The following is a 16,385-nucleotide window of genomic DNA, read 5'->3' as shown; positions in this document are numbered from 1 at the left end:
ATGAGACCTTGGTTCCTTTGCTTGAGCAACGGCACCCGTGTTGTCGCAGTACACCGGGACTGGACCAACAAATTCAGGAATGACGCCCAACTCTTGGACGAAATTCCTCATCCAAACGGCCTCTTTAGCAGCAGCTGATGCTGCAATGTATTCAGCCTCAGTGGTGGAATCCGCTGTGGTGTCCTGCTTGGAACTCTTCCAAGAGACAGCACCGCCATTGAGCATGAACACAAATCCAGAGGTTGACTTCGAGTCATCCACATCACTTTGGAAGCTAGAGTCGGTATAGCCTTCCAGTTTGAGTTCTCGTCCTCCATAAACCATGAACATATTCTTAGTCCTTCGCAAGTACTTAAGAATGTCCTTCACGGCTTTCCAATGCATCTGACCAGGATTAGACTGATATCTGCTCGTGACACTCAGAGCAAATGCTACATCCGGTCTGGTAGATATCATCCCATACATGATACTACCTATAGCTGACGCATATGGTACATGTGTCATATTCTCTATCTCTGCATCAGTCTTGGGACACATAGACTTGGATAGAGAAACTCCATGACACATGGGTAGATGTCCTCTCTTGGACCCATCCATTGAAAACCGTTTCAATATGGTATCGATGTAGGTTGATTGAGTGAGTCCTATCATTCTCTTAGATCTATCCCTATAGATCTGTATCCCAAGAATGTAGGATGCCTCACCCAAATCCTTCATCGAAAATCTACCTGATAACCATATCTTTGTTGACTGCAACATCCCTACATCATTCCCAATGAGTAGGATGTCATCAACATAAAGTACTAAGAATGTCACCGCATCCTTAACTACTTTCTTGTACACGCAAGGTTCCTCCGGGTTCTTGATGAAACCAAAGTCTTTAATTGTTTCATCAAATTTCTGGTTCCAACTTCTTGATGCTTGTTTTAGACCATAAATTGATCTCTGAAGCTTGCATACCTTATGCTCGCTTCCCATGGATGTGTACCCCTCAGGCTGCTTCATATAGATTTCTTCCTTAATGTCTCCATTAAGAAAAGCAGTCTTCACATCCATTTGCCATATCTCATAGTCATACCATGCAGCTATGGCAATAAGGATTCTTATGGACTTGAACATTGCAACTGGTGAAAAGGTTTCGTCATAGTCAACTCCTTGCCTTTGAGTATAACCTTTAGCCACCAATCGCGCCTTGTAGGTCAATACCTTACCATCAGGCCCAAGCTTTCTTTTGTAGATCCATTTACACCCTATTGGAACAATTCCATCGGGAGGATCCACTAAAGTCCAGACTTGGTTAGTATGCATCGAATCCAATTCTGACTGCATAGCTTCAAGCCATAAATTCGAATCCGCATCAGAAATTGCTTCCTTGAAGCTTCTTGGATCACATCCAATGTCGGGTTCATCTTGACCCTCTTCAAGAAGAAGACCATATCGAACTGGAGGTCTAGAAGTCCTCTCGGATCTTCTAGGTGCAGGCGTGTCCAGCAATGGTTCCTGAGGTGTGGGATCGTTATTTTGTATTTCGGGTTCTTCTCGAACTTCTTCGAGTTCCATCATCTCGCCTTTCTTATCCAATAAGAACTCCTTCTCCAAGAAGGTGGCATTCCGTGAAACAAACACCTTTGTTTCAGCAGGATAATAGAAATAATATCCGATTGAATTCTTCGGATACCCCACAAAATAACACAGGCTGGATCGACTATCCAACTTATCTCCCACTGTCCGCTTCACGTAAGCAGGACATCCCCAAATCCTCAAGTATGAATACTTAGGAGCTTTGCCATTCCATAACTCGTATGGTGTTTTGTCCACTGCTTTAGTGTGGACGTTATTCAACAACAATACCGCCGTTTCAAGCGCATAGCCCCAAAACGAAGGTGGAAGCTCAGTGAAGCTCATCATGGATCGAACCATGTCCAACAAAGTTCGATTACGGCGCTCCGATACACCATTAAGTTGTGGTGTCATAGGAGGAGTCCACTGAGAGAGAATCCCATTCTCTTTTAGATAGTCCAAAAACTCGGTACTCAAGTATTCTCCACCTCGATCCGATCGAAGTGCTTTAATACTTTTACCTAGCTTGTTTTCTACTTCAGCCTTGAATTCTTTGAACTTTTCAAATGCTTCAGACTTATATTTCATTAAATATAAATACCCATACCTAGAATAATCATCAGTAAAGGTAATGAAGTAGGTGTGGCCATGTTGAGTCCCTACTCTAAATGGACCACAAACATCTGTATGGATCAAATCCAACAGATTTTGACTACGTTCAGGCTTCCCCTTAAAAGGAGATTTAGTCATTTTCCCTTTTAGGCAGGATTCACAAGTAGGTAGAGAGTTAATATCAGACATATCAAACATGCCCTCTCCCACTAGCTTGTTCATCCTCCTTGAGGAAATATGACCTAGTCTAGCGTGCCAAAGGTTTGCCGGGTTTTGACTATCGATTTTCCTTTTGTTTGTTGTTGCCGGTTTGTCAATACAATTCACTGGAACGTCTTTTAGTTTTAAATTGTATAGATCGTTTTCAAGTTGTCCATTTCCAATTAAACATTCATTCTTGTAAATACTGCAAATCCCATTCACAAAATTACAAGAATAACCATCTCTATCAAGCATAGAAATAGAAATAATGTTTTTAATTAAATCTGGCACAAATAAAACATCTCTCAACAATAATTTAAAACCATTCTGCAAAATCAAACAAACATCTCCAATGGCCGTAGCTTCAACTCTGGAACCATTCCCGAGCCTCAGCTGGGTCTCACCCATTCTAAGCCTGCGACTTCTTGTCATCACCTGCAAATCATTGCAAATGTGAGATCCACATCCGGTATCCAATACCCAAGAAGTTGTATTAAGTGACATGTTTATTTCGATATAGAACATACCCTTTGCAGTTCCCAACTGCTCAAGATACTCCTTGCAGTTGCGCTTCCAATGACCCGGCTTCTTGCAGTAATGGCAAACATCCTTGGATTTTCCATCGTTTGAAGCCTTTGTCTTTTGCTTCTTCTCGGGTTCCACTTTCTTGGGTGGGGCAGAACGTTTCTTGCCCTTCATACTTGGCCCCTTCTTAGCAGAAGATGAGGAGCCCACCAAGAAAGCTGGCTTATCCTTCTTAAGTGTGGATTCATATATAACGAGCATATTGACCATCTCTTCAAGGGTGGCCTCTATCTTGTTCATATTAAAATTTATCACGAATCCATCAAATGAAGAAGGAAGAGATAGAAGCAGCAAGTCCACATTGAGTTCATGCTCCAACACCAAATCAAGGGTCGCTAACTTCTGTATGAGCCAAATCACTCGTACCCCATGATCACGGACCGAAGTCCCTTCACGCATGCGGCACGTCATCAACTCCTTAACAGTAGAGAACCTTTCAGCCCTCGACTGAGCCCCAAAAAGTTCCTTGAGTTGCGTGTGAATGTCAGCAGCATTCACCGTGTCCTCAAATCGCCTCTGGAGTTCATCAGACATCGAGGCTTGCATATAGCATTTGGTCTTGATGTCATGGTCACACCATGCATCAAGTTTGGCCAATTCCTCCGGACTTATGTCAGCTGGTGCTTCCTTCGGAGGTGCTTTCTCTAACACGTAGAGCATTTTCTCCGAAGTTAAGACAATCTTCAACTTCCGGAACCATTCCGTATAGTTGGCGCCAGTCAGCTTGTTTTGTTCGAGGATCGAGAATAAAGGATTTCGCGAATTCATTGTATGAAATACTGAAAAGGAAAAACAGACATATATCAATGATTGTTTAACAATTTACTAAGACATAAAATAGGCGAATTTAATTTTATGAATCTCACTCCCACTATTTTAACGATTTCACCACCCTCTAGTGAAAACGGGAAACTTTTTCCTTAGTGAGAACATGGAGTCCAATTGACAAACTTATGGTCCCGAATAATATCAGCCAACCATAATTCTCAAAAGGTAGAGCCCAATTGCTTCCAAAGCAACCCCCATGTATTTACCTCATGTCCAATAAGGGCCCAATAATATGACGCCGTTTAAAGTGACATGTCAAGATGACCCATCAATATTAAGTTGTGATGGACGGTCGCCATGTGGATCCCCCAATAATATGAGCCGATCCCATGGGAGTTCCACCCAACTTACAACATTTGTCGATCCAATGTACAGCTTTCCGACGAACGGGCCCCCCCAATAATATGAGCCGGACCGTATCCGCGGGTAGCATCACATACATTGACCGTTGATGGAAGGTAGGAACATTTAAACAATATTTAAATTTCCTTTATTTATCTTGATATAAATTTTAAATCATATTTAAAATGAGGGATTTTATTTATAAAAATATTTGTCTCATCATTTTTAATTTATTGCATGCATTGCCGGATTCACGCAATTTATGTCTAAACATGCATACAATCATAATATCACATATTATATAGGATGATCGATTCCATTTCTAATTGACCCGTGGTTGCCAATCACGGGTCTTAGTCCAATCCTAGGTAATATGCAGTATGCAAATGCAATCCTATTACATATGCTTCCAATTTACATTTCTTCAGTCTTCATTGTCTGCTGGGCCCACCATCTTCAAATCTTGATCTCCCACTAAATCTAATGTATTTACAATTAAATAACAATGACAAGTAGGGGATACATTTTTAGGGGGTGGGAACGGGCTATAAACCAAGCCCACTTTTATTACATATGACATTCATATCGGGCCATAAACCAGGCCCATTAATAAAACCAACAACAATAAAGACAAAATGTAAATTCCTAACATACACCTACAAAATTGGTCATGGCAATCGATCATCCTTATCCAATAACATTTAATTCAAAATTAATTTATTGGATAACATGCTGTGGCAATTCAAATTTAAACAAGATAAAATCATATTTTATATATAAAATCACATTTCACATATAAAATCATATTTTATCTCCATATCAAATAAAATCATATTTTATCTATAAAATCCAATTTTACAAATAAAATCATATTTTATCTAATATATCATAAGATCATATCTTATCATCAATTGTACCAAAATAATTGATTTCAAAATTCAATTTACGGATAAAATATTAAAATTTTCCAAAAATTCAAATTTATCCAAAATCAATTTTAAAATTTACGGACTCGAACAATTCGATCCGAAATCTCGTGAACCAATCAAAAACAATTTTTGACCGGACCAAAAATAAAATTTTAAATATTAAAATTAATAAAAATATTAAAAATTAATTTTTCCAGCGGGCCACCCGGGACACTCCCGGGTTGGCCCGCACCCGGGGCGCGGGCCAGGGGCAGCCCGGCTGCCCCCTTAGGGCAGCGCCTGGCGCCGTCCTGGGCGGCGCCGAGCGCCGCCCTGCGCTGCGCAGCGCCCAGCGCTGCGCTGGGCGGCGCCGAGCGCCGCCCCTGGGCAGCGCCGAGCGCTGCCCTGCGCAGCGCCCAGCGCTGCGCTGGGCAGCGCACAGCGCTGCCCTGGGCGGCGCCGTGCGCCGCCCTGGGCGGCGACGGTCGCCGCCTTGGGCGGCGCTGTGCGCCCCCTTTGGGCGGCGCCGTGCTCCGCCCGGGCAGCAACAATTGCTGCCCCACCGGGCAGCGATCCAATCGCTGCCCGGGTTTTGCCCCGAAAAAATTTTTTTATTATTAAAAATATTTATTTTGTTTCATAAACCGAGACTCAAAAATTTTGTACAATTGATTATTCAATCGATTGATCTGAGCAACCTGGCTCTGATACCACTGTTGGAAAACTGGCGAGTTCCCAGACCAATTACGATTGATACCCGGTGCAGCGGAAGTTTAAAAATTTTTCATGGAACGTTTCCATGGTATGGGTATCAACCGTTCATCGATTGAATTACGTGTGTGTAAAATTTAAATAACAATTAAATAAATTTTACCTCAAATCTCGCAACGAGATTAATGGACACCAACAGAACAATTATGCTCTTGTTGTCTCTCCCTGGAACCGATGAACGCCTTCAATCAGGTCCACGAACAGAGGTTTAATCCCTCTGATAGATTGCACTAGAAAATCTATCAGAAGTTTTCTGCGAAGAGAATACACGAATTTGATTCGTTATTCCTTACTGCGATTCAAAATCACAGACCGGAATTTCTCAGACAGAGAGGGAGGGGGGCGACGGCCAAGCTTGAGAGAGGGGCTAGGGTTTCGTTTTTTTTTCTCTCAAAATTATGAGCTATCGTGTGTAATTTCTGTACTGAAATAACTTATTTATAATGCAGGCCACTAACACCTTAGGGCCCATTAGTCATAAGCTGGGGCCCGACAAGCAAAGCCCGCTCGTTCAGAAATTAATATAAAATTCATCGTGACTCTGATTGATGAAACGATTTCACCAATGTGTACAGAAACCATTTCTGCACGTTTTAAAGTCAAAATAAATTTTCCTGAATCCGAATTCAGTGGTTTCCAAAAATGTCCATCCCTATGTCATTTTAGGAAATCCTACTCCCTTACTCTTATTTAAGAAGTCCAACTCCTTAGTTCATTAAATTTAACTCTTTAAATTTAACTATCTCAACGGGGATTAAAACTCCATTACACTGTGTGACCCTCAATGGTTCAGGGATACAGCTAGCCGTGGGCTCACAACTCCTTGTGACTCGGAACAACACTTTCCAACTTGCCCAACGAATCATGGTAAAGCGCCTAGCAACATCGCCCCATGATTCCCTAGGTATCACTGATAGTGCCTACAAGAACCAGTAGATTTTGGTTAACGTACAGTACGGTCCCTTCATCCATATATCCCGATCGAATCAACAACCATTGGTATATCGAGAGTCGCTCAAGATTCGATAACTATGCAATGCATCTTGAAGATCAAATTAGTGACATCGCATGTGCTACTAAGAAACCATTTCTTAAATCACATCAAGTACTCTGGCCAGAGATTTGTCACACTAATATCTCCTCAGATCGCATAGGATATCCATACTCGCAAGTATGTGGTGAATCCTTGACAACAATGCATTGACTCCTATATGTGTCGTAACTGTACCCAATCTCGACACCTGATGACCCCCTCAGAGTCGGTAAACGAGTCAAAGCACAGTACTAGCATATAGAGTCTCCATGATGTTTCAAGTCGTAAGGACTAATGGTGTACAACCAAAACCGCGGACTTTATCCACTCGATAAGTGATAACCACTTGGAAAGTCCGGATAGGGTAGTTCGACTATTCATCCTATGAATATCCATTTGCATGCTTCGAACATCTCCATGTTCCCTACCAATGAAACGTGGTACTCCGCATCGCAAATGCTAGTCTCAAACTCGAGCGACCCTTATCCTTATTATCGGACGGCTCAATCGACTAGGAACGGTTTTAGAATATACAGTGACTATAAGATGTATTTCATGATAGACATCTCCATGTTCTACCACATCTTACATACACTATAGTATATTCAAGGTCTTTATCAAAACAACAATAGTATATCACAATATAACAATATGAAGTAATATAAAGTCATTGCCATAAAAGTGTAAATAATATTAAACAAAAGATTGTTTATACAAAGAGTCAACAAAGCCCATAGCCACACAGTTGGCTCACTGGGCACCCACTCTTACATGCTCGGCTAACATCCGGCTCTCCAACTCCCAAGTAGCTTCCTCTGTCCCTCTGCGTTGCCACTATACCATCACCAACGGTATACGCTTGTTACGAAGTACCTTGTCCTTCCTGTCAAGAATCCGCAGGGGTTTCTCCACATACGATAGATCCCGATCTACCTTTACCTCAGTCGGATGCAAAATATGCGAATCGTCCTCCACATACTGCCTTAACAAGGACACATGGAACACATCGTGGATCTCCGAAAGATCGGGTGGCAAGGCCAGATGATAAGCCACATCCCCAACCTTCTCGAGAATCTCGAAAGGACCAATAAATCTAGGTGTCAGCTTACCCTTGCGACCAAACCTTATCACCTTCCGGAAAGGTGACACACGCAAGAAAACATACTCCCCTACCTCAAAATGAGGTGGCCTGCGGTGAGTGTTCGCGTAGCAAGCCTGTCGATCCTGGGCTGCCTTAACCCTGCGTCGGATCAACTCTACTGCATCAATCATCTGCTGAATCATCTGAGGACCCTCAACCTGACGCTCGCCAACCTCGTCCCAAAACAAAGGTGTACGACAACGGCATCCATAAAGAGCCTCAAATGGTGCCATGCCAATGCTGCGATGGAAACTATTGTTGTAGGCAAACTCCACCAAGGGTAAATGATCATGCCACGCCGGACCAAAATCCATCACCGCCGCGCGAAGCATATCCTCTAAAGTGCAAATAGTATGCTCCTACTGTCCGTCCATCTCTGGATGATAAGCCGTACTCAAGCTCAAGGTAGTACCAAGGGCTCGCTGGAAACTACCCCAAAATCTCGAGGTGAATCTCGGATCTCTATCGCTGACAATGCTCAACGGAATCCCATGCAATCAAACAATCTCCCGCACATACAATTGCGCCATCCTATCAAAAGTGTAATCGCGGTTATAGGGAAGAAAATGCGCTGACTTCGACAACCGATCCACGACAACCCAAATAGCATCACAATTCCTAGAAGACATAGGCAAGTGGGTGACAAAGTCCATCGTCACATGCTCCCACTTCTATTCAGGAATATCTAAGCTGTGAAGTAACCCTCCGGGTCGTCTAAACTCTGCCTTGACTTGTTGACACACAAGGCATCGGGACACAAACTGATAGACACTGCGCTTCATCCCTTTCCACCAAAATCGAGTGCGAAGATCCTTATACATCTTCATGCTGCCTGGATGTACAGAGAATCGACTGCGGTGAGCTTGCGATAAGATCTCATCCCTCAAAGTAGAGTCCTCGGGTACCATAACTCGACCAAAAAGACACAATAGACCGTCTCCCTGCCAATGGAAACCAGAAGTATTATCACCTTCAGCCAAACGGGTTAACTTCTACGTCTTCAGATCAGAATTCTGAGCTTTCCGGATTCGTCGATACAACGCTGGCTCTGCAAGAAAAGAAGAAACACAAATCCCTTGCTGTTCTTTCTTATGACGGAATGTGAATCCTGAAGAACAACACTCTTCCACTGCCTTCCGTACCGAATTGGTACGAAGGGAACTCACATAGACTTTGCGACTAAGCGCATCAGCAACAGGATTTGAAGAACCTGGATGGTACTTGATCTCACAATCGTAATCCTTCAACAGATCCATCCAACGATGCTGCCGCATGTTCAACTCAGCCTGAGTGAACAGATACTTCAAGCTCTTATGATCGGTGAAGATCTCAAATCGTTCTCCGTAAAAATAGTGACGCCATATCTTAAGAGCAAAGACAATGGCTGAAAGCTCTAAATCATGAACGGGATAGTTCTCCTCGTGAGTCTTCAGCTGTCTGGAGGCATAAGCGATCGTGGCCATTCTGAGTCAACACACACCCCAAACCCTGGAGAGAAGCATCAGTGAAGACTACAAAACCACCTGATCCAGATGGTAAAGCAAGAACTGGAGCTGTTGTCAGACGACGTCTCAACTCACAAAAACTGTCTTCACAAGCATCAGACCAAACGAAAGAAACGTCTTTCTTCGTCAACTGAGTCAAAGGCTTAGCTATCTGAGAGAAATTCTTCACAAAACGACGATAGTAACCTTCTAAACCAAGGAAACTACGAATCTCAGAAGCTGTAGTCGCACGTGACCAATTCAAAATAGCCTCTGTCTTGCTAGGATCAATAGATATGCCCTCCTGAGAAATGACATGACCAAGGAACACAACTCGGTCAATCCAGAAGTCACACTTACTCAGCTTTGCGTACAACTGTCTCTCCCTCAAGACCTGCAGTACAGTATAGAGATGGTAGGCATGCTCATCCATGCTGCGAGAATACACCAAAATGTCATCGATGAACACCACCACGAACTTATCCAGAAAGTCGCGGAAAACTCTGTTCATCAAATCCATAAAAACAGCTGGAGCATTCGTCAAACCAAACGGCATCACTAGAAACTCATAGTGTCCATACCGCGTACGAAATGCTATCTTAGGAACATCCTCCTGTCGAACTCGCAACTGATGATACCCAGACCGAAGATCAATCTTCGAATAGACAGAAGTACCCTGCAACTGATCAAAGAGATCATCTAACAAGGATGAATTGCTCGAGAAAGCACACAGTGCAATTATTCTCTATCTGGGTGATAGACCTCTTCGGGAGGTAGCCAAAGAAGAATCTGTAGCGGCTGTGTGGATTAAACTTGAGAATCTATACATGACGAAATCCCTGGCTAACCGTCTGTACATGAAACAGAGATTGTATTCCTTTGTGATCAAGGATGAGAAGAACCTTGAAGACCAGATCGAAGAATTCACCAATATATTGGATGACTTGGAGAATATTGAAGTAAAGCTTGAGGATGAAGATCGGGCTTTGATACTTCTGAATGCTCTTCCAAAAGCATATGAAAATTTCAGAGATGATTTGCTATATGGAAGAGAACAGACAATAACCTTGGAAAAAGTTATGTGTGAGGCCTCGGGTTGCTAATCTCAAATCTTAAGGGGAAATTAATGAATAAGCATCATTAATATAATAAGGAAAGAATAAGGATCAAGAAATTTTTATTTTTTTTCAAAAAGTGGTGCGCGCGGGCGGTCAAGAACTACCGCGCGGGCGCCCCTGTTTTTTTCCAAAACAGTAGGCTGAGCACTAGGCTGCGCGCGGGCAGTAGTTTTATGCCGCGCGGGCGCATCCTGGGCAGACGAAATTTGGTTATCGAGAATTCACCAAGCAAACGAAACACACAGATAAGAACAATAATCCCAGAAAGCAGATAAAACCAACGCAGACAGATCAATCAACCAACTCACGCGAAAACGATTAAACGACGCAAGTATTTACGTGGTTTGGCAATGAATTTTCCTACGTCCATGGGAGAGCAACACAATACTTTTATTAATCACCAACAGAACAACCCAAGCTCAAGAACAGAGCTTATTACAGAGATGGACTCAGACAAACTATCAAGCTAGATACAGACACGATTCAAGTTATTGATACTTGAATCTTTCCGTCACAATCTACGCTTAGTTTTCTCCTCCGAAATCTCTCTTCTTCTCTCTCAATATATTCTGAAGAATTTAGATTTTCTGTTATTCTCGTTGCGGCCAGCTTCCATCTGCTTATATAGAGAATTAGACCGACTTTCATCTTGGGCTTTAGGTCAACAGTAACTTACGACCCAATTATAAAGTCAACATGGTCCAGCCCGATAAGCCTTCATTCATCAGTCTGATCTGCTCTTGTACTTCGATCTGCATCGATCTGCCTGCAAGCTTCCCGCTTTACGGAAACTCCATCTGACTTCTAACCAAGTCACAATACTCGAGCAATCTATCTGCATGAACTCATCCGAAGACTCATCTGACCATCACATCGATCTGATCCCAATATTTGATCTGCATCATGAATTCATCTGATCACTGAACTCATCTGATCTGCACTATTTGATCCGATCTCTTCTCTATACTCATTCAATCTGATAGAAGCATACTTCAACACCTTCAGATGGGAGTAAAGGTTCTTAAAAACAGGGGCCAGCAGAATCCGGTTGCAAGCATCGTGCTCTTATCAGATGGAAGACAAAGTTATCAGTTTTTCAACTCTTCCAGTGAGAGATGGGAACCAGTGCATCTCCAACTAACGCCTCTTCCCAGAAATATGCCTAGGTGGGATCTAGGAACAGATTACTTGGGACAACAGAAAACCTTTCCTGTCCATTCGTTCGGTTTTGGCACAGACCATGAACCTGTTGCAATGCACGTTGTTGCTGATCTATCCGGTGGTACTTTTTCCTTCATCGAGTCTTGTGAAAAGCTACAAGATGCATTTGCTAGCGGCATTGGTGGTATATTAAGCATGGTAACTCAAGATCTTCGTCTATCCGTGAGGCCAACATTGCTTGGTGTTGAAATTAAATCGATCCATTCCGGAGGATTTGCAACTGAAACGTCTAAATCTCAAGGTATACTCAACATAGGTGATCTTTATGCGGACGAGGAAAAGGAGTTTCTTATCAATTTATCCATCCCTTCACTTCCAAATGATCATAGAAATCAAGCCACCGAACCAAAGATGCCCCTTTTGGATATCACGTGTACTTATACAGATGTAGCGTCAAAAGAAAGGGTAGAAATAGAAGGGTACTTGGTTGATATACACAGACCAAGATCCATCTCCCCTCAAGATATGGTACTAAGCTTAGAGGTTGATCGGCAAAAAAACTGTCTTTCCGTGTTGCGAATTATTGCACAGGCTCAACAGATGGCCGAGACAGGAAATCTGACTGACGCACAAGCCGTGCTATCCAAGGGGAGATCGAATCTTCTAGGTACGTCGTCCGCCCAAGCAGGGGACACTCTGTGTATGTGGCTCGACGCTGAGATGGAAGAGACAAGAAAACGAATGGTAAACGAGGCGTTGTATTTGCAGCGTGGTCGAGCTTATGCTCTCTCGGAGATGAGTTCGCTTACTTGTCAAAGGGCCTCGTCGAGAGGGAATACCGTCGCAGGAGCAGAAGCATTTGGAAGTGGCTTTAGCTTCATTGGCGCTGGGAAGAGCTCTGTTTTCGGGGCGTATGTAACTCCGAATATGGCTTATATGGTTTCCAAGTCTCAGAAACTGAGCAAGTGATGGGGCTAGCTAGTTCCTATGGAAGAACTGAGTTTTGTATCTGCCTGCATTGTTTTTGTTCTCTCAAACATCTATCTAGAAGGCTGATGCTCATCATGAATGTTGTTGAAGTATAGGTGGTGGCTTATTTGTGTGTAAATGTTGGATTTTGGAAGTTGATTATTCACATGATCTTGTAAATTGGGTGAGGTATTCATGTAATTCTAGCAGAGTTGTCATGGTCATGCTGATTTTTATTGTTTTATTCTTTTTCGTTACGATGGGAACTCGTACCCAAAACTTCTTCACAAAAATTAATTTAATTTAAGACCACATTTGATTTAAATATTAGTAGCAGGTCATTTTAAAGATTTTCGGAGAAAAAAGTTATCTAGTTGTTGCCTGAAAAAACGTTATTTGCACCAAAATTCTATATAAAGTATCGAAAATTCATACTTCACCTCTATATGAAAATTAGGACGACCCTTGACTTTTGATAAAAAATTAAACGATTTACCTTTATTAATGAGATTTTTTAAACACACACCTATGTGGTGTTTAAAAAACCAAAATTTAAATAATATATTATGTTAAGTGTACAAAAATAGCATTTTATTGATTTATAATATTTTTCAGATACATACAATACATTAATTGGAACACAATTTTCCAGATCCAACAGTAATATTGAGAAAAAAAACCATGAAATTTTTAAACAAGAAAACATTAAATCTTCGAGCAAGATTTCACAATTTCTTGTATGAGAAATATCAACTCAATGTTAAACTTCACGTTGATTTTTTAATCATAAGTCGTAATATGAGTACATGTTCAAAAAATAGGTAGATCATGCAATTTCTACAAAATGCCAAGGATTTAAACACTTATTTAATTTTCTTATAAGGATAGAATAGGCATTTCGATATTTCACAAATACAAATAACTCGTCTGGAAATTAAACTAGCGAATTTCCAAATTGGGCAACCATTTTTTTTCTTTTTTTCGCTTGAATAACGTATCAAGAAGAAGCTTTAATCCTTTATATTGCGTGCGAAATAGCAAATTATAGTTTAAGTTTATTATATGCTCATATTCATCACAAATTCACAATCTCCAACTAGTAAGATTTTCTTCGTTGAAGACGTTTCATTTGGAAATAGCATTAATTACGTAGATAAGTTTACATTTAAGAGGAAAAAAAACACCTTTTCAAGAAAAAAAATGTTTTCTTATAGTTGAAATTTAAATTTCGTTAAAAATATAATTGTAGAACCGAATCAAGAAATCAAAATGTGTTATTTTTAAAGATCCAGCAACCGAGAAAAAAAAAGGAAAAATGATTACTCGAAAGGAATTATAGAACAATGTCAAAAATCAATAAAATACAGTTTCAAGTAGCGTGGCTTGGTACCTTGGGATCAATTAATCAAGTTGTTTGAAATCGTTTTCTGCAAGTTTTGGCCTCATTTCTTCACCAAACAAAGTCATAAACAAATCGTTTCCAGCTAAAATAGCTAACCACTTGCACCCCAAGGAAAAAAAATATACCTAGAAATTAATATTATTGAGTTCCATTTCCCAGCTTTAAGTAGTCCTTTCACGATACATTGTCAAGCAGAAGGAAAAATCCAGAGTGATAAAAGAGAAAGATGAAGTTAAATTTAGCGGAATTCGCCGAAAAATTCGGTCCAAAAAACACCAAATTAAATGTGGTTACAGCCATCACAGTCATCGGATTGACGTTTCTAACATTTGACGTGGGATCATATTTGGCTGAAATTTCAATAGGTACGTGTATATATATGGCATGCACTAACTTTATGTGAATTGTTTTGTTTAGTGTTGCATGAAAATGTTGAACGCTGATGTTTTGCGGGTTCCGAAATGCAGATACTGTGAGGAGAAGTGTCCATGAGAACCTGATCACGCTTGCAATCAAATTCCTAAATTTCTTCATCGCGAAATCGGTTCAGTTTCGATATCTCGTCCCACTGGAAACTGCATCATCGTTTATGTCAATGGTGTTTTGGGTGGTTTTAACTAGTGTAAGGGAAAAGGGGTCGCACATAAACAGTTTGAGGTGTTGTCACAAGGTGTTGACAACACCTACAATAACACCTTGAGTAATTTGCAGCGGAATATAATTAAAGCATAAATAAAATAAACAAGCAATCAAATAAATAGACTCAAATGATTTAAGCAAGAGTATAAAATACTCTTGCAGCGCGCGCCTCAGGGCAAAACTACACTAGAAAACTTCCAAAGAGTTTTACAAACCTTAACACTAGTGATTATTGTAAAATTCAATTTCTCAAACCAAGTGAGAAAATAAATAGTAAACGTTCTCCTAAAAGTATTCTATATGAAATAGAATAACGAAAACACAGTAAGGAGAAAAACAATGTTGAAGCCAAAATCACACGAGCAGCACTCTTCTTGATCTCCAATCTTCAAGTGTTCTACACGGCTTCAAGTTGTCACAGCTTCAACTAAGCTTCATAGAGATCTTCAGCTTTCACACAATGTGTGTACTTAGGTTCTCACGTTTTTCTCTCTATTAATCTCTCTATCTTATGTACGTCTTTCTCAAAATAAATAGACCAAAAATCCTTCTTCAATATGTTTCCTTGTAGGCGTAGGATTCCTTTTATTTGATCATATCAAATCTACACAAATAAAGAAAGATAAATATTAGATATGATATGATAAATATTCTAATCAGCTTATCAATATCGCAAATAGGAAATAAAGATTACTTCATGTCCAAGAAAGACAAAAGATATTAAATAAAATCTTTTTATATTAGGTTGATTTTAAGGAATAAAATATTTCTTTCAATCTCCCTCTATTTGTCTTTCTGGACAAAACACATTTAATCTAAAAATAGATCAACTAAACTCCCCCTTAATCAAAACCCCCCCTGAATAGATTCTCCCCCTAAGTATATCCAGAGGTGTTGTCGTGAGATGTTGGCAACATCTAGCTATGATACCTTAAATCAGAAACCTATAAGAGCAAGGAGAAACACAAACAAGAAATCATATAAGAGTAAACACCACAAAAAGACAGTTTTGATTAGGATCAGAGAACAAAAACAATACTAAACAAATAAACAAAAAAAATCATAACTAAACTAGCAAAACCAAAACTAAAACTAAAACTAAAACTAAGATTAAAATTGATTGCTCTCAGATTCTGTTTCTTCTACTTCACTTCCTTCTCCCCCTTTTTGTTCAGAAGGGCCAGCTCCGCTTAGTAGTGATTCATAGTGAGCCTTTAACCCTTCATAATAGGCTAGGTCAGCCTTTGCTTGTGCAATCTTCTGCTCAGCATGCACCAATTAAGCTTGTATGAATGCAGAATCAACATCATGAGCAGTGGAGGGGGGGTACAAAAACATCAGTGGCAGAGGAGGTGTTGGCAGCACCTGCCACAACACCTGCGGCATCAGCTGACTCAGACCAAGGAAGGTTTATCTTCCGATTTCCTTTGAGCAATACAGGTGCGATCTTTAGCAACTCCCCTGTAGCAATAAGTGCTTCATCATCATCCTTCTCAATCTCTTGAGAGAGCAGCATAGAATAGATGAGTGATGGATAAGGCAGCTTCAGTGTAGGTTGAGCACCATCTGCAAAAGCCATGACTGTGTCAAACACGAGTCGGCCAAAGTTGAATGCAATTCCAGTACCAATA

The 16,385-nt window shown here is 40.8% G+C and overlaps 1 protein-coding gene across 1 annotated transcript; it reads left to right on the top strand.

Moving 5' to 3' along the window:
* The first annotated feature begins 11,588 nt into the window (after positions 1-11,588).
* On the top strand, positions 11,589-12,713 carry LOC140860957 (E3 ubiquitin-protein ligase WAV3-like). Its single transcript, XM_073263955.1, has one exon. The coding sequence runs from the start codon at positions 11,589-11,591 to the stop codon at positions 12,711-12,713; it is 1,125 nt and encodes a 374-aa protein (XP_073120056.1).
* Positions 12,714-16,385: the final 3,672 nt, after the last annotated feature.

Source organism: Henckelia pumila, chromosome 4 (genome assembly GCF_033568475.1).
Source record: "Henckelia pumila isolate YLH828 chromosome 4, ASM3356847v2, whole genome shotgun sequence".
In the NCBI taxonomy this organism is placed as follows: Eukaryota; Viridiplantae; Streptophyta; class Magnoliopsida; order Lamiales; family Gesneriaceae; genus Henckelia; species Henckelia pumila.
This window is presented reverse-complemented; position numbering and strand designations above follow the sequence as displayed.

Coding starts and splice junctions, on each gene's coding strand:
- LOC140860957 (XM_073263955.1), top strand. CDS start 11,589: ATGGGAGTAAAGGTTCTTAAAAACAGGGGCCAGCAGAATCCGGTTGCA.